Genomic DNA, 21,485 nt, shown 5'->3' with positions numbered 1-21,485 from the left:
GAGAAGAGATAAAAGTTCAAATGGCAACTCAAATGAGTTTGTCTTGATGTTAGGAAGAAACTTTTTACTATATAAGTAATGCTGAACATTGAAACAGGTCGCCTAAAAATGCAGCGGCTTCTACAAAACTGGAGGCATCCAGAATAGTTTAAACAATGTATTACACTGAATGCATATCTGAATCTAATGTTGCAGGTTTTAAAAACTGCAGTAGCATCAGCTGGGGTGGGTTGATAATTAATAGTATCAGAGTAGGTGTGGAAAGGGAAAAGTCCTCCCTGTCCTCTGCTGCAGTCCTGAGGAAAACATCTCTTCTGAAGCTAGTATTGTTTTGAAGGGAAATTCCCTCATTGGTGTCAGCCTTTCTCAACCTTGGCTCCCCAGATGTTTTTGGCCTACAACTCCCATCATCCCTGACCACTGGTCCTGTGAGCTAGGGATCATGGGAGTTGTAGGCCAAAAACATCTGGGGACCCAAGGTAGATATACAATAAATACAAATACTTTATAATGTCACTTTTAATTTGATCCACATTTTTATGGCACCACTTTTCATAGGAGGGATGTGTGTTTATATTTTGTTGTATGTACAGATTGCTTTCTCTTTTTGTTCCTCTTTGCATTGTAACCAGAGAATAAACACTGCAAATTACATTAAAAGAAGACCCATAGCAGCTAAAATCATAAGGAAAAATACTGTAGTCAATATCAGGAAAAAAATTCCGTATAACAATTTAGTTAAAAAGTGATTAAAAAATAACTAAGCAGTGTTATTATCTTACATTAATATAAGCAATTCATACACTACAATGCAGCCAAGCAAACACAAGATGCAGACAGAAGACAAACCTTTCCACAGCCCTAAATGTGCACAGTGTGATACTGCAAAGCTGATTCTCTAAAGCTTCACGTTAAATTTAAAAAGTGAATTAGAAAGCAATTGCTCAGAAACATAAAGTCTTGCAAAATGTTATAGAATGTTTCCAATCTGCAGACCTGGCATTTAATGATCTGTTTGTATAATCCCTTTATGCCATAAAGCAACAGAACCCTCCATAATTCTAATAGCTTGTCAATTACCTGTTTTTTTAAAAATGCAGTGGGTGGGAGAATAATCTAGAAACTTGAATCAATGGTGCTTCCACAGTGGTTGAATGGATCTATAAATCATACAAAAATTAAGCAACAGTTTCTAGGATACTCCAAATTTATCTTGCATTTATTTCCATGATTGTAACAGGATTTCCCATGTCAATAATATCTCATCTTGGTAAGAAACAGCAGCTCATTTTGATTGGCTCTGCTTTCATATCCAAGATGTGGATGCAAACTGAGCTTGATGTTGTTCAATAGCATTCTGGGAGACATAATTTATGGCATTATAATTGAATCATAGAGCTGTAGAGTTGGAAAGGGCGGCAAGGGTCATTTAGTGCAACCCCCTGCAATGCAGGAATCTTTTGCCCAACATGGGGCTTGAACACATGACCCTGAGATTAAAAGTCTCATGCTCTACTGCAGGGGTCAGCAAACTTTTTCCACAGTGGGCCGGTCCACTGTCCCTCAGACCTATCTCTATCTATCTATCTATCTATCTATCTATCCATGACGAATTCCTATGCACACTGCTGGGGGGGGGCAAGTAGTCCTTCCTACCCACCCCCAGTCGCCTTCTTGGTTTGCCGCCTGCCTCATTCGCTGAAAGGCTGGTGGTGCGAAACGGGCTTCCTCCCTGCCTAGAAAAAGAAGGCGCTGCGCTTACCTTCCCAGGGGCTGCCACCACCACCACTGCTGCGGTGATGATGCAGGTAATTGTGAAGCAGGTAAGCAGAGCAAGCTCGTCCGCTCCACTCTCTAGCCCACAGGAGCACCAGGGTGGCAGCGGCGGGAGGAAGAGCAGCGGTGGCTCTGTCAATCAAATGCCGCTGAGGTAAACCAGGCACGGCATTTGATTGGCTGAGATGTCCCCGTGCTGCGCTGAGGTAAACCAGGCGTGGCATTTGATTGGCAGAGCCGCCACCACTCGGCCTCTTCCTCCCGTCGCCATCACCGGGAGTCTTGGCTTTGCGGTGGGTTCTGGTTTCGCGGCGCAGACCGGATTTAGGAGTGAGGTGGGCCTGATCTGGCCCAGGGGCCTTAGTTTGCCTACCCCTGCTCTACCGACTGAGCTATCCCAGGAAACGCTGGCATTGGGTATACAGTATATTGCTAATCAACCAACAACCTATGTCCATTAACTGCTTTGAAGAATTTAGCAGAAAACCTAAATCTTTCACCCACCACATGTTATTCTTCCATTCAACTTGCAGCTTTATGTACAACATTAGCTTCTTCTCCTTCACAAGTATGGCATTATCTTGTCCAGTAGTGGATTTATAAGTATGTATGTATAGTATACTGTTGAGGAGGCCCCAGGTTATTAGTATATGCTGTTAACTGAGAGCATACCTCTGAAACTTGACTACAGAAAATGAACTGCCATTGTTGAATTCCAGCATTTTAGTTTGTTTCCACTCTTCATTTCTTCTGCTCCTTGTTTCAAGTCAGTGGATGGAGCTCCATAAAAGTGGGGGTCACCAAACCAGTGTCCGTGAAGGCCTTCACTGGTACTCTCAAGCAGACATTTTATGTAACATAAGTTATTGAGTATTATTTTTAGCACAAAAGGGGAAAAAATATTTGCGCCATCTCAGACTGTCAGTGTTTTCCGTTTTAGTCTGAAGGGATGAGTATGGAAGTACATAGGTAGGACTCCCTCCGTACGATGGTTCAATGTGTTTTTTAAAAATGCATTTTCAGTCATGGCTAGCTAGCTTGCTGGGTCTTTCATCTAGATACCCCAAGCTATTTAAGTAACAGTTTTTGCTTTCCACATAGTATAGAAAAATGTGTAACACAATAGCAGAACCCAAAATATCACAAATTATTTTTGCTGTTGAAATCTGGTAATTGTAATGTTGAAAATCTTCAGGTAATAAAATGCACATGTACGCTTTAGAGGAAATCCAAAATAATCTGTGTCACATTAGAATTATCTCACTGATAAGATCACCTTTTCAAACCTTAACTCACACAGCATGCAATGTCTGGATTTAACCACACAATGTTATGCAGGTCACTCATAAACATTTCACTAGAGGGTCCATTTGTACAGGGACCTCCCTGTTCTGTACTCAGCTGTGCTATCGGTACTGAAATGTCAACAGGCCAAACTAGGTCTTTTGAAATTCTGCAAAGCTCCTTGGCCACATATATCTTAACTACAAATCATTACATGTAAAAGTGTAAGTTTTTCTCTTGATATTATTAAAATGCTAATAATGTTGGCCTTGCGGGCAGACAATATACCGTATTTTTCCGTGTATAAGACTAGGGTTTTTTTAACCAAAAAATTAGGTTTAAAACTGGGGCTTGTCTTATACAAGGGTAGTGCTGAGGGATGTTTTCTTAATTTGGAGTCCCCAAAAATAGGAGGCGTCTTATACAAAGGGGGGGGGGCTTATAAACAGAAAAATACGGTATTTTGCATTAATTACTCTCTCACTTAGCTCTACTTGGCATACGTTATCAAGGTTGCTTTGTGCACAGGGTGAGTTTGTTCACATTTTAACATGTTTTATTCTTATTCTTTTTACTCCACTGCAGCCAAAAAGGCTCCTAGAGCAGGTTACATAAGATCTTTTTAAAAGCAAGACAGTCCCTGCCTGGAGGCTGCTTTCTAAAAGTCGCAACACAAAAGGGATTGAGGGGAGGGGGAAGGGGAGGGAAACAAGCAGATTCTCATAGTAACCAGCTGTAGTTTACCCCTCACAGAACTATAGTTCCCAGAACACTTACCATATTACAGTACAGTGTCCAGTGTCTTTGGGGCATGGTAGCGGGGATGTGCTTTAAATGCGTGGTGTGTATGCACCTTAGGCAGACAGAGACAGCAGCTTCAGGTAGCAAATGCTAAAGGGGGACAATGGGGAAGTGTTGGATGGTGGAGCTGTGAGTGCCATCATATGGTGTACTCTCTGCCTCCTAAAGTTGTCTGTTCCCCATTATGTGGTGGATACTGTATTGTCACCAGTACTGAAGTTACACTTTCAGTCCAGTTGTCTTCTGTACGTGGAATGGGGTTGGGCATCCTGTCACCTCTTGCTTCAGGCAGCAAAATGTCTTAGGCCAGCAAAATGTCTGATTGGCAGTGGATCTCTGAGTGTCAGGCAAAAGACTCAGCACTTAATAACTGATCCTTCTCACTTTCTAGCAACTCTTCTGCCAACTGCCTCTGGGAGAATGACTCAGACAAAAGTACTTGGAAGGATGGACGAGGTAAAACCTTTTTAATTGGAGATGCTGGAAACTAAATCTGGTCATTCAGAAATGTAACTATGATATTTAGAGGCAAAGTTGCTTACAGAGTTAAGAAGTTGGCAAAAATAATAAGCATTATTGAATGGGCAGGATAATGCCTGAAGAGTAAAGCATCAACAATAAAATGTAGATGCACTGCCAAATTACAAAAGAGGGTTAGTAAATCTAGGTCTTTATGCTACTCTGAGGCAGCCCAGATTTATTGGGTAGGCGATGGATGTTCCATGATAAGTCAAACATTTGGTACAAACTGAAACAAGAGCTAATGGAATTTCCCAAGGATATCTTCCATTGGGGAGGTGAAAACCAAAACTAAAGCTTTTAGACAGAGGGTAATTCCATGGCAGTCACAGAAATCACGAGAAAATACAGAAATAGATTGAGTCTGGGAATTTCAGAATTAGATTCAGTCAGGAGAGATTAAAAAAAAAAGCCTGGAAGGTAAGTTAGATATGATATCACAGACACACACACAGAAATGTTCGTGTTTTAAACCATAAGATTATTTAGGCTTGTGGAAAGATTGACCAACACATGGAGAAAAGCAGGAGAAAATATGCCTTAAAGACTTTTGCGAGGGATCACTATACAGATGCTGAATAATTAACTTGTTCTCAGGCTCCTACACATGCCATAAGGTACGCTGTGGCCGTGGAATTGCTTACCGAGTCCTTAAGGCAATCACACTTCATGACACTCCCAAGGAAGATGCCAGATGCTGACGGAATGTTCTGAAGTTCCTATTTCAGCCTATACAAATTTTTCAAATAGTTCTAACTACAGTTTTAGGCTGCCAATGTTCATTTATGTACACCATGCAATATAAGCCATGAGCCGAATTAGAAATTTCAGATCTTTCTGCTCTTGGAAGTAAAATATAGAATAAAATGTAACACCCCCCCAAAAAAAGAAATCCTCTGCTGATTCTTAAATGAAACCACAAGTGTCGCAAATGCAAAACAATCCTTCAATTATTATAGAGCATCAGCAAGTGTTGATGAGTGGTTTAGAGGGATTTTGATGTTCAGTAAGGTATTTGAGCTTAGCAAAGAAAATAAACAGAACTTCTATTAACTGCCTTGTGAGTGGGCTAGAAGCACACATTCAATTTGTAGGCAAGGTTAATTATCTCCCTCCATAGCAAGTGATTAGTGCCTGCTGTGTCATTTAAAAAAAAGCCCAGCTGATGCTCCTTGGGTATTATATCCCAAATGTCTGAGACATATTTGGGTACTTAGGGTGAGCGGTCATAAGGTAAGCCTACACAAAGTCCATTATACAACTTATAGAGCCAGAAAAGGACTTTGTTCCAGTATCTGACATTTGGTTTAATGAGAGTTACTCTCAACTAATTGTGTATAAGATTGTACTTTGTAGTTGAATTGGCCAACTGTTCCCTCTCTTGGCTATAATATTTTGATGGTTACCACTTTCTGTCAAGCAGAATGATGTTCAGAATCCCACAAAGCCTTTCTATACGCACTTGTGACTGAGAGCAAGTGAAAAGGTCTGCTAGTGTAAGAAGAAAGGTGTGTTTGATCAAGAGGCAGATACAGAAGGGGTTTTTATATTGGGTATATTTTCTTTCATTTTTCTGAGAGAGGCAAATGGACCTTAGTGCCAGCATGATCTATGTATAAAAGGAACTAAAAATAAATACTATTGGGAACAGTCTGTGTTAGAAAAAGAACCTTGATATACATTCAGATGCAAAGCCTAAGATGTGAAAACTTAAATGTCATCATTCAGATTCGATCTGTGTTCTAGTTTACATCTGTTGTATTTATAGGAAATCATCGGAAATTCAAAATATTTGTTTGCTTATATATGCAAACTAAAAAAAAGAATAAAATAAAAATACATCCTCAGCTGTGACGTAATCAAAATGACCAACCCTTCTTTGCTAGGTTCTCTTATAGCACATAAATAAGGAACCGACTGTATAGCAACATACACAAATGGAAAAAACGGGTTCAGGCCAGCCTACAAAGATACAAAATATGGCAAGCAAAGTACAACGAATGTATTTGTCACAATGTACCCGCTATTACAAGGCATACAGTACATGCAAGCAGTACTCCAGAACCATCAAAATGAGTACAGTATTAGAATTTATGATATATTTTCATTATCTTTGATGCAAGGGAGATGGCAGAGCAGCTGTAGCAAACAGGGCTGGAGCCCGGTGATCCCAGTTTCCAAGAGAAACTTCTTATTCAGCTGACAATATAAAAGAAAATGGTAGCAGCCCAAGCCAAGCAATATAGTGTAAACTTTTCCAGACCGTGAGCAGGCTGACTCACCCTGTGAAGTTAACAAGGTCCCACTTTGGGTACAAGCAGAGGCAATTGCTGAGTGCTGGCTAGCAGAAAACAGAGGAAGCCCACTAGGGTACATTTATGAGTAGAGACTGTGAAACACACAGGGTTTCTTAAAGAGTTACTACAAGAAACAGCCCAAATCAAAAGAAGTATTCAACCTATGGGGTGTGACTGTATTATGAAGATGTATAAACTTCATTTATTGTCTCAAGAGTACCTTCTCAGTATTAATTCTGTTGTATGGGTCCCTGTCCTGTAGTATGAGGACTTTCTTTTATTTTCTTTCTTTTTTAAAAACCAGGGGAGGGAAACGCACTGTGTGAATATTCAGTTTTGCTTAAAAAAGGTAAATCCTTAAGCTGACTCAAATAATAGCCTGGAAAGAAGAAGCACACCTTCCATGAGTAGCACCAGGACATCAAGGGGTAAATAAAACAGGGAAATAGTTGCTGGCAGAGGGCATATTTTTAAGCTGGGGGAAACGCTTTTTCAGCCTGAGGGACACATTGCTTTCCAGGTAACTCTCCAAGGGCACTTTGCTAGTAGTGGGTGGGGCCAGAGGCAAAAGTGGGTGGAGCAACACATGTAAATTTTACCTTTTATACATGCACTCCACTCTCTCTATCCTCCATCCTGGCAAGCAAGAGGCATTATTAGAGTTCAAGGACAAGTTCCAGCCAGGCAAAAACATATGAGGCAAAAACAGCTCTAGTGAGTTGTATGGCCTGGGGAGAGTTCCAGGGGCCAGGTAGACAGGTGTTGGGTGCCAGCTTGGCCCTGCAACTGTAGGTGCCCAAGGCCGTGGGGGCCATGCAACGTGCATGGCCCTGGCACCGAAATTTGTGGGTGTCTGGCCCCTTCATGGGGAATTTGGTGGGTCCTCGGGCACCCAGGGCCCCAGGGAGCTGGCACCCATGAGAGGCATAGAGGGCTGCATTTGGCTTCCAGGCCAGAGGTTCCCTCCTGCCTTAAGTGAAGAGCTTTATAGACTAAGAAAGTAGTAAGGCAGCAGTAGTAAAAATGCATGTACCTTTTCATCAAGTCTTCTTTCTCTAGTTAGCAGTTAACCGTTCAATTTTCCCCCCCCCATGTCATATTTGAACGTGAAATATTCCCTGGAATCTTTTGCTGCAATATAAATAGATATTCAGCTTTAGCAAAATAGCCAGTAGCTGTAGTGCAGAAAGTCTATTATTTGGAATTTAGATAAACCCCCAAAGCAAAAATAACTGTGAGGATTTAACCAAGGAGGAATTGGAATCTGACAGTTTAGCCAATCAAAACTCCTGAGTGTTGACATTAGGAAAAGACTTGCATATCCTGTTCTGCAACATGCTTGTATCTCCAGTCAGCAGGAGTCTAATGCAAATGGATCCATTCATAAAAACCGTTTTCGTGCTGCTTGCTCTTGCACTGCGTGCAAAATAACATGTTGCAAGACAATGTGCTGAGCCTGTAAATAGTACCTCCTCACCCCCTTAATGTTTACAGACCATTTTTTTTTTTTGTCTAGAAACCTTGCATTCTTTGCCAGACCCTTGTGAAAATGATACAGTGTGTGTAGTTCTCACTCTCTATCTCCTTAATTTTAAAGAGAGGGTGCCACTAAAAGTTAAGGGGGAATGGCTGGGCTATAGAAGAGAGTAGCTTTACATCTGTTTCCCTTCAAACATTTTCTGCCCCCACTTTCCTGTACTTTGAGTGGTATTAATTCTCCTTGGCACCCGCTTCTTACCCACAAAGAGAGAGAGACAGAGAGAGAAAGTGAGGAGGTGAATCTGAGTGAGGACAACATAAAGTGTTCCACTCTGTGATTTGGAGTTCCAGAATATTCAATTTTACACCAAGGTCACCAGTACACTACAAAGCAAAAGTTCAAGTACATACTTGGCTCTGCTTCTCCCCCCCACCTTAAAAAAGAATTTTGCATTGTTGAATTATTATAGAAAAGAATTATGGTCTCACTGTTTGTGTTAGCCAATCTGATTAAACCTGCATAAGAGAAAATCCACTCAAGTGACTTTTCTTACTGAGGGAGAGCCATTTTCTCGTAATGTCCCCATATCAGATTTTGTAGGAGATGGATGAAAAGGAAATGTTGGCAGAATAGAAATCCTATTAAAAAATATCATTGCACGTGCAAGCCAGTACTGCCAGGCATGGAAAACTGGAGAGCCATTTCTGTTGAGTCTGAATTGTGATTTTCTTCTGGATGAAGTTGCTGTATGATAGCTGTGTGTCGTGTGCTTCAGCATGTGAGCATTTAACTGCAAGCTACATCCTTTTGCTTGTAACCAAAATCCGACAGCTCTTTTTTGGGGGGGAAAGCTGCTTTGGCAAGGGGAAGATTTAGGGCAGAGAGCAACATGGAGTAGCAGGGCTCAGGGCTGGCTCTGTCATGAAGCAAAATGAGGCAGCTGACAAATTTGCACCTCCAGGCCCCTTACCTCTCTGGTCGACACAACCATGCACCCATTCAAGACATTTAAACACAGGCTGTCTCATGGGCCACCCTGCCCAGAACGCCTCTCTCTGAAGGACACCTGGCTCTTGCACAGTGCCAGACAGCAGGGAGGGAAAGCCAGAAACTGAGGCCCAGGCATGGCTGGTGCAATTGACAAGTAAACTGGGGGAGGGGGTGTGAAGAGGTAGCTATGCTGAGGGTTATTAATCCTTTCCCCTTCAACCACATCTCTGCTCCCAATTGGACCTATGTGCATTCAGCATAACAGTGGCCCAGAGCCTACATGCGCACAAATCATGCACACGATAAAGGAATTCATTTTTGCAAGCTTTCTTCTTGTGCAGGTTCATCTTCACCACACATTCAAAGCACTATTAGAAGACTTTAAACAGCCATGGCTTTCCCCCAAGGAATCCTGGGAACTGTATTTTGTTAATGGTGCAGAGACCCTATTCCCCTCGCAAAACTGCAATTCCCAGAGTTCCCTGGAAAGTGGGCTGTTTGTTAAACCACTGTGGGAAGTCATCATGCTGATGCTACGCTTAATGTTCTTGGGTAGAAAATAGGAGGAGGATGGCTTGATCCTGCTCTTCCTCATACATGTTCCACTGCTTACATGCAGATAACATTTTACAGCACTTCTCTTTTGGGCGATGACCTTTGTGTTTCAAAACATTCAAGCTTATGGTCAAGTGTAAGTTCCACAGTAAAATGTTAAAGTAGTTATACCAAGTGAGTAGATAGGTGGATTTACACACACAGTTGTGGGCTCCTGCGTGCTGTTGCCCACTATGCACATCTGAACGAGTTATATGTGTTAATTTCAAGCAATGCAGTTTTAAGCAACGCTGTATCCAGGTACAGGCCTGCCTGTATTTTGAGGAGTACCACACAAATTCAATCTCAGATTGCATGTGTGAATTCATCCACATATGCTACATAGCTTGGGTGGCTTTCAGATACTCAGAGTAAACCCAATGGAATTAATAGATCTAACCCATGCTCGTTCATTTTGATGGGTCTCCTTTGAGTAAAACTTAGTTGAATACCACCCCTTGTTTGGAGTTCTCTAATGAACGGAGGGGAATCTTGTCTTGATAACCTTAAAGTGTTTCTAATCTGTTGCTTATGGGTACTTCACAACCCTGACAAGAGTGGCAGAGTTTACTTGCTAAGAATAACTTCTTTTCTTTTTAGGTCAAAGGGAAATCTAAAGAGATTTGAACTTCCTTTGGGCATCCTAAAACCAAGGGGGGTGGGGAACAGAGCCCTGGCTCAGTGTGAAATAAATAAATAAATAAATAGTAAACTCTGTCTAAGATGCCAATCAGATTAATGCAGTCCCTTTCATGTAAAATAATGGCAGGGTTCTGAACCTTGTTTTGAGGAAAGCAGATAACTGCAGATAAGATCAGAAAGCTCTGGCATTCAGTCAAAACAGGCAAGAGGGAGCTGAGCTAAGGAATGTGCTGTGCCTGGGGAAAGCACCCTGCAAGCTAAACAGTCTAGGACACACCTCTTCTCAGGGCATAAGCTTCATGGGTGGTACAGCTCACAAGCATCAGGAACTTGGGAAAGAGGCCTTGAGCCTTGCTTTTGAAATATTTTCTTTCCCCTTTCCCTTCTGCACCCCTCTTCCACTTTGCTCCATTTCCTTAGGACAGCTCTACTTACACTGAGTAGACAACAGAGCATATGTTTGAACTAATGTAATATTCACAAGTGCAACTTAATTATTTTCCCCATCATGTATTTTTTTTAAAAAAGAAAGCCTTTATATCCCTCCTCTTCCAAAAGGTTCAAGGCAGGATACCAGCATTTTAGAAACACATATGCATACACAGTTTTAAATTAGTAACTCTTAAGGCTAAAGCAGTTATTATCATCATCATTATTGTAGCACTCATAATACTTAAATGTGTTTAATTCTTACCAAGCTCCCTGGAACTCAGTTTGAATACTTAAAAGTTCCGATTCTGGAGATTGCATTGTAGAGTCTAAACTAGAGATAGTTGATCCATGGCCTGTGGGTCACATGTAGCCCCCGATATATTTTTTAGTGATGCCTCTAAGATCCCCCAAAATTCATAATTAAAAATTGTATATACATATACACATACATATAATGTGTACTACTCCTATGAGTCCCCTGCTGTAATGCCATAATACCAGAAGTTTCAGTCACTTTCATTTGGGTTTCCAGTGGACTTGGTTTATTGACACTTGGAATTCCAGATGTACATAGAATTTTCAGCAACCTCATAGCAGAGACTTCATCATTACTTAATCCTCATAATGGAAAAGCAGCTCGAAAATTAAGAGCTTACTAAGCCTTTGAAAGGTATTTAGGCAATTTCTTGTGCAAGCAGCTATTGCCAACCATGCACAGAGGGTATGATAGGCTAAACTACATCCTGTGCTCTTGTTAAGCGTGTGTGTTTGTGTGCCTATGTGTACAAACTCCCCCTGCATTGGCCTAGATGAGTGAGATGTTGCTGAACCTTGTCCTGGACATCGTGCCATGCTTCTTTCTTCCTTAGAATAGTTACAACATACCGTATTTTTTGCTCTATAAGACTCACTTTTTCCCTCCTAAAAAGTAAGGGGAAATGTGTGTGCGTCTTATGGAGCGAATGCAGGCTGTGCAGCTATCCCAGAAGCCAGAACAGCAAGGTGGATTGCTGCTTTCACTGCGCAGCCACCCCTCTTGCTGAGATTCAGAATATTTTTTTTCTTGTTTTCCTCCTCCAAAAACTAGGTGCGTCTTGTGGTCTGGTGCGTCTTATAGAGCGAAAAATACAGTAATCAGAAATGGTAGTGACTAGCCATGTAAAATACCTTGCAATCACATGGACGCCTCAGTTAAATAGTGAACTCAGTATGAAAAAGGTGCAGAAGGTACATTCCATGCTAGCAATTATAAGGAACTTAATAAAATTGCCAGAATATAAGTATGGCCATTATACAGGTCTATGATCTAGCCATACTTACATTCTAAGCAAACTGCTTTGGTGGCCCCATCTCCAAAAGAATATCGTCTATCTTGAAAAGATGCCAGAAAGAGCAAGCAAAATGACCAGAGAGCAGGATTCCCTTCCTGTATAATAATATGCTAAAGTGTTAGGAATTTTTAGTTTAGAAAAAAAGGTGATGGGGTTGCAGGCGGGGCTTACATACTATATATGGAGTGTAGAAAGTGATTGGATGTTTTTAAACCTCTCATATGATACAAGCATGCTGTATCTATAGCTAGGGATCCCAACCTTTTTGAACTAGTGAGCACATTTCAAATTTTGAGCGAGTGCTGCGAAGTACCAGTCTTAAAATGGCTGCCATGGGGAGCCTGGCATAACACAAAATTAGAGAGACAACCATCTACAACACCTTTATGCTTACCATGGGAAGTCAGCTATGTCCTGCTGGTCTTGATTATGGCTCTCTCTCTCTCTCTCTCTCTCTCTCTCTCTCTCTCTCTCTCTCACACACACACACACACACACACTGATGCTGTTGCTTTCTCATAACAAACAGGGGGCATTATTCAGTACCAGGAAAAATATGCACAATTCTCATTCCACAGAAATAGCTTTCTTAGACAGTACCTGCACACTTTGTTTTTTTTTTTAAAAATGAAAGCTCAGAGTTTGCGCACCTTGGAAAGCCTTCATGGACATCATGGCATGACATCATAGTGACCCGATTATAACATTACAAAATGAGATGGTATTGTAGAGAGGAGCTGTAGTTTACCCCTCACAGAGCTACAGTTCCCAGCACCCTTAAGCTACTGTTCTCAGGATTCTTTGAGGAAAGCCATGTGCCTTAAATGTGTGGTGTGGTGTGACAACATCTACATTAAAGCATCAATTAATAGATGCTCTAAGGCGGAGCAGAATGGGGAATCCGCAGCCATCCAGGTGTTGTTGGACTTCAACTCCCATCAGCCTCAGCATGACCAATATAGTCACATCTGATCACAGCTTCCCCATCCTTGCTCTGAGACAACACATACAGTGGTACCTCGGGTTACAGACGCTTCAGGTTACAGACGCTTCAGGTTACAGACTCCACTAACCCAGAAATATTACCTCGGGTTAAGAACTTTGCTTCAGGATGAGAACAGAAATCGTGCGGTGGCAGCGCGGCGGCAGCGGGATGCCCCATTAGCTAAAGTGGTGCTTCAGGTTAAGAACAGTTTCAGGTTAAGAACAGACCTCCAGAACGAATTAAGTTCTTAACCCGAGGTACCACTGTACAGTATTGATTCATTGTGTACTCAGACCAGCCTCCTCAGAGAGGGGAATCCTTTTTAAATTTAAAGATTTTTTCCACCTAGAACCTCTTGCCATCTTCACCTTTTTTGTGTGTCTCAGGGCAGGGTCCTGGTTTATGTCTTCGGTTTCTGCCTCCCCCTCCCCCTGCTGCGCTCGCTCTCTCTCTCTCTCTCTCTCTCTCTCTCTCTCTCTCTCCAGACTCTGCAATTTTCCCTCACTATCAAACTTCTTCCCAATGTGACTTCTCAGAAAATATGAAAAAAGCTTGATGATGAATTGCTTATTCTTTCGTTCATTTTTTCTTTCTTTCTTTTAAAAAGGAAAAACCAAAGGAAGTGGAATTTGTGTGCAAGATAGTTATGCATAAAGCAATTTTCCTTTACTAGTCAATAGATTTTAGCTACTGCAATCTAGTTTCACTAGAATGGACTACTGGATAGCATTAATTAAAATACAATACAGAACTGGATAACATGGATTAAATTGCTATTCCAGCTGGTATCTCTCAGACATCTTACGAATAAAACAGTGACTTAATTCAGGAGGAACTACTCCAGAGAACTATGTTTGGTCTAATTTTTCTCTTTGTGGCAAAGGATAGATATTTTCCATCACACTGCTTCCCAAATATGTTCTTTGACAGCAGTTTGTGGTCTTTTGCTACTATATGGCCTTTAGTACTGCCAGAGTTTAGCTGTATATATTTAGCTAGGAATATTAGCACACAGTAGCAGCACTACCACCACCAGGTTTTTGTCCTAAATGGGAGATCTCTGGTCTCTCACATATATGCACAGGTAGCTGTTCTCTCCTTGCAGCATCCTTTATGGTGGGCTCAGACAGAGAGCAAAGGAGTTGAGGCCAGTTCCAATGCCTGCAGGGCTGGGAATCAATGCCCAATACCTGGACAGAAAAGAGCCCTCCACACAACTGCTCCGACAACCACCAGCAATTTCTCAGCAGTTGCTGGGCTACATGCGACATAGCCTTGATCAACCAGGCACTCAGTCATCATCTAGGTGGTGGAGATGGAGATAACTCTTCATGTTAATGTAGGGTTATAATGTCCGGTGAGACTGATGGCTAGGACGAGGGAAAGCTCTCCCAGTGCAGCAGGCATCCATGGCACCGGGCAAGGAGCTGGGGGCAGAGACGAAAGGAAGATGTGCTACAAATAATTCCTGCCTGTTAAGCTCAGGCCACTAACATGGGATCCATGAGCACAAAGGCACATCTTGCTTCAGCCCTACTCGGCTAGCCTCAAAGACATTTGATCCAGCCAGGATGTTCTGTGCCAGATTGCTCTTACTGTGTCACATAGGGGTGATAGGGATGGTGCCGTCAGGCTGGGTCATTCTGGGAGACTGTCTCTGTGGTAGCCAACCTCAAGAACCAAGTTCTCTCATAGCACGTCTCAAACTTATTGCAGGAGGAAGCAAGCTCAGTGTTGGTTCCAATCAGTTAGCAGCTATCTGCCAGAGCAGCCAGTCTAGTCATGGCGATCTCTGAGGCTGGAGGGCAGACCAGCCATTTGCAGGGCCAAACACAGTGCAGCTGTCATAAGCCAAGAAAAGCAAGAGACACTGCTCTACAAGTTGCCACACCAGTCTCAATGTTGGGTAGCAAGAGGTGTGGGGGGGGGGGGGTGCACACATGGCAGCAAAACAGGACAGGCTGCTTCTGGCTGGAATGAGGCATTGCAGGGTAATTTATGAGGCCAGCAGGTACAGAAAGACAGAAAATGAATTCCTAGAAGTACCCCATCTCAATGACAAGATCATAGCCATGCCGTCAAGGTCCTGAGCCAAATAGAGCAGGAAGCTGATCAACATACACCAGAACTGAGTAAGCATACCTCTGTCAGGTAGCAACATTTATTCACATTCAACTTGCAATCCCCAAGAGGGAAAGACAGGCCAGACAGAATACATAAATTTTCTTCCTGTGTATGACAGACAGGAAATTAAGCAACCGCCCATACCATTTAGGAATGAGTGCTTTGCTAGGTTTTCTTTTGCCCATATCTAAGTGGAATCTGTCAGATGACAGGAGCCGTGTCAAGCCCAACAGGTTCATTTTATGCTCTGCATCATTAAGCATGAGGCCTATAAAATTATTGTTTTTCCCCCTGCCCCTGATTGCTAGAACTTTTATTGTAACAAATGGCAGAGTGAATACTTTTGCTACCCCATTAGAGTAAAAACCAGCCAATCCCCAAATTGCCCCTTTTATGGTTGTTGTAGCCATCTGTTCTTAAAACATAGTTGTTCAAATCTGCTATATTTTGGCATAAAGTTAGTGAATTCATGACACAGTGGGAATATTGATAATCTGAGACAAAAGACCATTTCAATTCCTCAAGAGATAATGAAAACCTTCAAATCTGTAAAGCTTAGATATGTTGAGGTTTTTTAAAAAAACAAATGAACATCCTCCTTTAAGATTTATGTTACTCTAATTAAGTAAGGGTGGCACTGATTACTTTTATTTTAATATGCAAATACTGTTTCATTTCATCCATGTACCTCCTAAAATATCACCAATCTCTGTTCCATAACAGACATTCCTTGAGGTTGCTAAAAACTGAAAATAAGGTAGAACTTTGAGTCGCTATCTGTCCCAAACTCCACAGATAGCTCAGACTATGTCTGGATTGTCTCTTCCCATGCATTCTTTTTATAGGTACCTGTGCACTGACAGAAGAGGAAAAAATAAATTACAAATGGTAGAATCTGATGATCAGGACAATCCAGAGCAACACATGCACTACAACACACTGATGCTCAACCACTCACAGATTTCTCGATTCACTACAATGGAAGAAAAAATAGCTCTGTACCACCATTTCTTTGCATGCCTGGGACTTATCCTTCAATAAGCTTCTGTATGCAGGGGAACACTATGTATGAACCCACATACTTTAAACGGATCAGTGGAATTATAGGAAAGGAAATTAATGTATTTGCATATTTAAGAAACTCTAGCATGTCTTATTTTTAGAAAATAAAATGCTTCAGTCTTAGTTTTACCACTTTTCCTAATAAAATAGAAACAAGTTATGCCTATAAATTTGGATCTTGCTGTTTGCCCTGATTCAAATTCCTTTTGGTTTTACTGTTCAAGTTACTTTTGCAGTCCTTGTAGTATAGGAATCTTAAAAGCTGTTTACCCTGTATCCTCTTCTGTACGCTCCAGAAACTCTTTTAGACTGGAAAAATGACAAAGTGGAATCATCATTCCAGATGCATTTATTTCATAAAGTCTTCCTGCTTGAACAGAGAAGATGGTTCCCAGGGCCCTTGAACAATACAGTGGGGTCCTTCCTGCTTTGCCTTTGAAGAGGAACAGCATGTGTCTTTTGGCTTTTGTGGGCCCACAGAACACAGCATACTTAACATTCAGAGAAACACATTGTGGGTCTAGCCTCATCCTGGAGCTGGCTGGCAGTTCTGTCACCCTGAGTGTCCCCAGAATAAGTGGAATGCTCAAAACTAATTTTGTGTTATTTTAAGATGTTTTCTTAAAACACAAACAGAAATATAAACTGGCTGTTGAGCAGCAGACTTCAGTTAACTTGCTGAGAGACACTCTGTGTGGGTTTGGCTTCACTTTGCAAATGTGGATGAACTTTTGAGAACATCTGCATCAAACTACTTTGAACTTGAGGAGTAACAAGCCTCTCTAGTACAGACTTCTACTTCAGTAGTTTGTTAAGATCATGAGTATACTTGTAGATATCTACCTACTTTTCTACATATACAGTACTTTATGTACACATACAGATGCACACTTTATAAAAACAAAGAAGTGTCATGGAATAAAAATGTCAAGTGTTTTTGAAATACACCGGACTGTAAAGCCCATTTTCCAAAGGAGAAAGTTGTTTGACACTAAAAGCAGCACTCCTTCATTCAAACGTCCCTCAATTATCTCAACAAATAATATTGTTTATGTCCATACCGAAATTTCTCCAGAGAGCTGCAGGGCTCTCTGCTATTACCTGTATAGCCATTGTGAAGGTTGCCAGGATGCGTGTTTTCATAACTGCTTTAGATGGAGAGGTTTCTGTGAATTCTCAAATTGCTGACAATCATAGGGACACAATGGGAAAACGCTTTGCCTCAAATTGCAATCCACAAACCATGTGTAAAAGGCAATCTCATCAGCTGATACTCTATTTCCTAATAGACTGAGGTTTCTTTTCAGGCAAACTGAATTGCTTTGTCAAATCAAACCAAAGAGGCATTTTATTCAGTCCTCTTTTCTTCAGGAGTGGCCTGTCAAATGGTCCTTGTGAAGTTCAAAGGCAAAGCATTGTGAAGACTGCTGTGGACATAGTGTATCTAGATTTCAGTAATAATAAATAATATTTTAAAATTTTATATCCCGCCCATCTTGCTGGGTTTTCCCAGCCACTCTGGGCGGCTTACAACATATATAGAATCAAAACAAAGCATCAAACATTAAAAATCAAAATATCCCATACAAGCAACAAACAAACCAATAAATCAATAGAAACCAATAATAGCAACAACAACAATAAATAGTTTGCAGTTATAACCACCAACCCCAACTAAACATTTAACCAACATCAACCTGACAAAAACAAAACAAAGGAACCAAAATTAGAACCGTTTGAAACATTTTAGCCAGTTGCCCCAACCTAAGAGTTGTTCCAGCAATGTCCCTCCAGCCTTCCAGGAGCCTCTTTTGGGAAGGACAAAAAGTGGCTTCCAATCAGTGTGAAGGAATCCATGAATACAAGGGAATAATACAAAAATACAATTAAAACAACAGTGTCAATGTAAAAAAAAATGTACTGTGTATTTTGGGTTTATGGACCACGGTAAAGTTCTGCATGTGTGTGTAAATAAAAATACAGTGCCATTCATTTTAGCATAATAGGATGGTGGATTTTTACTGTGACCCTTATTGCTAACATAAAAAATAAGTGAGTGCAAAGACAAAACAATTTTTTTAAAAAATAGCATGAAGAAATATCATTTTGAGTCACTATTTCCATGAGGGCTAAATATCACACCTGTAGTCCAATGGCACACATTATAAGTCTCTCCAGTGTTTGGGCAATGTCAACCTGGCTGCAATGAACAAGCGGCCAATTAATCATTTAGCTTTAATTTTTGATTTCAGTATCCAAGTGCTGTTAGCTTGCTTGGACAAAGGGAAGTGAATGCTTCAGTAAATGGAAAGCCAGATGATTATCCCAGACAAAGCCACTAAAAGAACAAACTTAGTTGATAAACTTTAAAATATACTAAATTTAAAAGATAGAAAACAAATCTTGTATGTATTGGTAACCTTGGAAGGCGTCGGGAGAAGGAAAGACATCGCTTTGCTGCCAACTTTGGTAATCGTCAGGCGACATTTGTACAATGGTACCTCGGGTTAAGTACTTAATTCGTTCCGGAGGTCCGTACTTAACCTGAAACTGTTCTTAACCTGAAGCACCACTTTAGCTAATGGGGCCTCCTGCTGCTGCTGCCATGCCACCGGAGCCTGATTTCTGTTCTCATCCTGAAGCAAAGTTCTTAACCTGAAGCACTATTTCTGGGTTAGCGGAGTCTGTAACCTGAAGCGTATGTAACCTGAAGCGTATGTAACATGAGGTACCACTGTACTGTGTTTGCAGCTTGATAATCCCCATTGGCAGTCTGGCTCCTTTGTTCTGAAAAAAGGCTTTTGAAAGTAAGGCTTTTGACAAAGTCACCCTTGATATTCTTGCAGAGAATCTTTGCTTCTGGCCAGCCCAGGACCTCCATATACACTGCCTAGGCCTGTGTTCCCGGGAGGTCACTTCAGTGCTGCTAACACAGAGTTTGACTTCACCCCCAGAGGCACACTCCATTGTCTCTCGAGACAGATGCCAGCAGTAATACTATACAATATTAGTAATAGCCACAGTTCTTTGAGCACTCTCTCTAGTTGAACATGCAGCTATCATAGATCTTCACTGATGTTCCAGAGAATGATGAAAGTTGATATGGGAAGAGACTCCTTCCTGCTCCAATTGGCTACTGTTAGTTCAACAAAATCAAACAAAGCATCCAAAATATATTCCTCAGATTCTCCATCACATTCCAGTTCTTAACTGCCAGTGTGTTTCAGGGGGAAGAACTCCAAAAATTATGTTGTTCTAATAGTCAAATTTTTGATCTGGCTTCTCAGTTTAAACCAGTAGCCAATCTCAATTTTCAGCTAATAGGTATCCTGTAGCTTGTTTTATTTATTGTCTTTTTTTACCCCAAATAGCTTGCTCCTCATTTGATTTCTCCCCGCCCCCTGCATTCCACTCATGGCCTTATAGATCTGTTTATAAATTGTAAGGGTGTTCATATTCTGCTTTCTGCTGCATTCTTTATATTTTTTTATAAAGAATTTAACTTATTTATATGGTTAAGCCTGAGCATATTTTTCTGCTTTAGCATGTTCCAATGGTTCATATAGTAGAGTATTAAATTGCCATGAGCGGCATTAAACGTAACAGCTATGTTAAACTTGAATGAAGCAATGCAAATCGAGAACAGATTTCTGAAATGGGCAAGCAAACTTTCTTTGCCGAATCAGACATTCCATTGCAAGAACCAGTCATGTGGCGTTTAAAGCTACTGATAATTTAAAAAATTCTCTTGAAACTACTCACCCAGAAACGTAAAAAGAGCTATGATTTCCCTCTTCCCCTCGGGCTGCAGAATTAAAAATCACATCAATATATTTCTGGTGAAGGAGCATTCCAGTAGGGAATTGTAGGACCGCAAGAAGTTGTCCCAGTTGCATTTGTACATAAAGACATTTAAGCACATTCCATGCATTTCAGATTTGAGGGTCCAAAAGGGCATCTGGCTACACTGGCTTTAGAATGAGCCTATTCATTTTGTGGGCCTCCTTTCATTCTGAGTGGCTATTCAACCCTACCAGCAACCAGTGAGCAAGCAAGCCGCTCAAGGATCTCAAAGTCAGGAAGTACTTGTCAATGTCTTCATCCAGCAACAGATCAGGAGTCACAATTTTGATTCAGACACTTCCCGATTTGTCACTTCTCCTGTAAATACCACCATTGCAAAAGAAACACAATAAACATTCCTTTTTGTATGCAGGAACCTTGTGGCACTCATCAACAATGTCCCTCCCTCAGTTCATATTTCATCCCACTTTCTATATCTGTTCCCGTGACCGTGGATTAAAAGTGCACATTCATGAAAACTCTGAAGTAAAGCTGCAATATTACTTATATTCCTCCCAGCCCATGTTTGTTCATGTATCTGAGCATATATTTCTTTACCTTGTAAATAAACAGAATTAAAAGCAAAACGCAAAATCAAAGATGTGCTGTGCATTTGCTCCTACTTTCCCTCATATCACAAAACTGTAAGGAAGAAAAAATTTCTTAGCCTTTTCCAGTTCTGGTTTTCTTCAGCAAACATAGTAATGGAGATTTATAGTGTCTTTCTAAAAATCCAATTATTTACACAACTACATGTTTAGAAGGAACAGCTAATTAGATTGTAAGGCTGCTGTGTTACCCCTTTGTTTATACCTAACTATTTTATCTTTTTATACCTTTTAGGACACTCCATATTATATCGTGTTACTTCCCAAAAGCAAATCAGCAATGCAGAGTGTTCAAAACTGTTCTTTCCAAATCAGTTTAAAATGTACAGGTTTCTTTTACATAGGCTCACGTGCTGCAGACCCCACGTTTTGAGTTCCAGGAAATACTGTACATTCCATACAGTTAGTTAGCAAAACGAATTTGGAGGGTTCCTTATCTAAGACAAATGCCCACTTATTTGACTTGGGGTTGATATTATTCATCCATGTGTGTCACCTAGAATAATGAGGGACTTCCATTGCTTTTTGATGCCAGGGGTTAGCCTGCCTGTGATACCAAATAGTAATAAACTACCTTGCATGTGATTCCCATCTGTGCAGGTGCCAAGACTTCCACTGCTGGCTGAGAAAGGTAGATATGCCTGTGAGCACAAGGGAGTGTTTTCCCTTTCCGTTATCAGCACTGCAATAGCCCTTGTCAGCTGCATCGCTGGATTA

At 41.1% G+C, this 21,485-nt stretch overlaps 1 protein-coding gene across 12 annotated transcripts in view; it reads left to right on the top strand.

Moving 5' to 3' along the window:
- Window positions 1-21,485, top strand: part of LOC308473244 (uncharacterized protein) — a 138,839-nt gene that overhangs the window by 11,341 nt on the left and 106,013 nt on the right. For 9 of the 12 annotated variants that reach the window (XR_013983980.1, XR_013983981.1, XR_013983983.1 and 6 more), the window contains exon 3: window positions 4,253-4,317. The exons of 1 other annotated variant lie outside the window; for it this stretch is intronic. Coding sequence is in view for 3 of the 11 variants with exons in the window: in XM_080998598.1 (XP_080854724.1) it covers window positions 4,253-4,317 (65 nt within the window). In the remaining 8 variants the exon portion in view is untranslated. Of the gene's footprint in view, window positions 1-4,252; window positions 4,318-16,100; window positions 16,426-20,533; window positions 20,823-21,485 lie in introns of those variants that run through there. 2 more of the 12 variants (XR_013983987.1, XR_013983988.1) reach the window with 2 other exon arrangements.

The sequence above is a fragment of the Podarcis pityusensis genome (genome assembly GCF_964106645.2).
Source record: "Podarcis pityusensis genome assembly, chromosome: 3".
Lineage (NCBI taxonomy): Eukaryota > Metazoa > Chordata > Lepidosauria > Squamata > Lacertidae > Podarcis > Podarcis pityusensis.
Note: the sequence above shows the minus strand (reverse complement) of the source record. Positions and strands in the feature narration are given on the sequence as shown.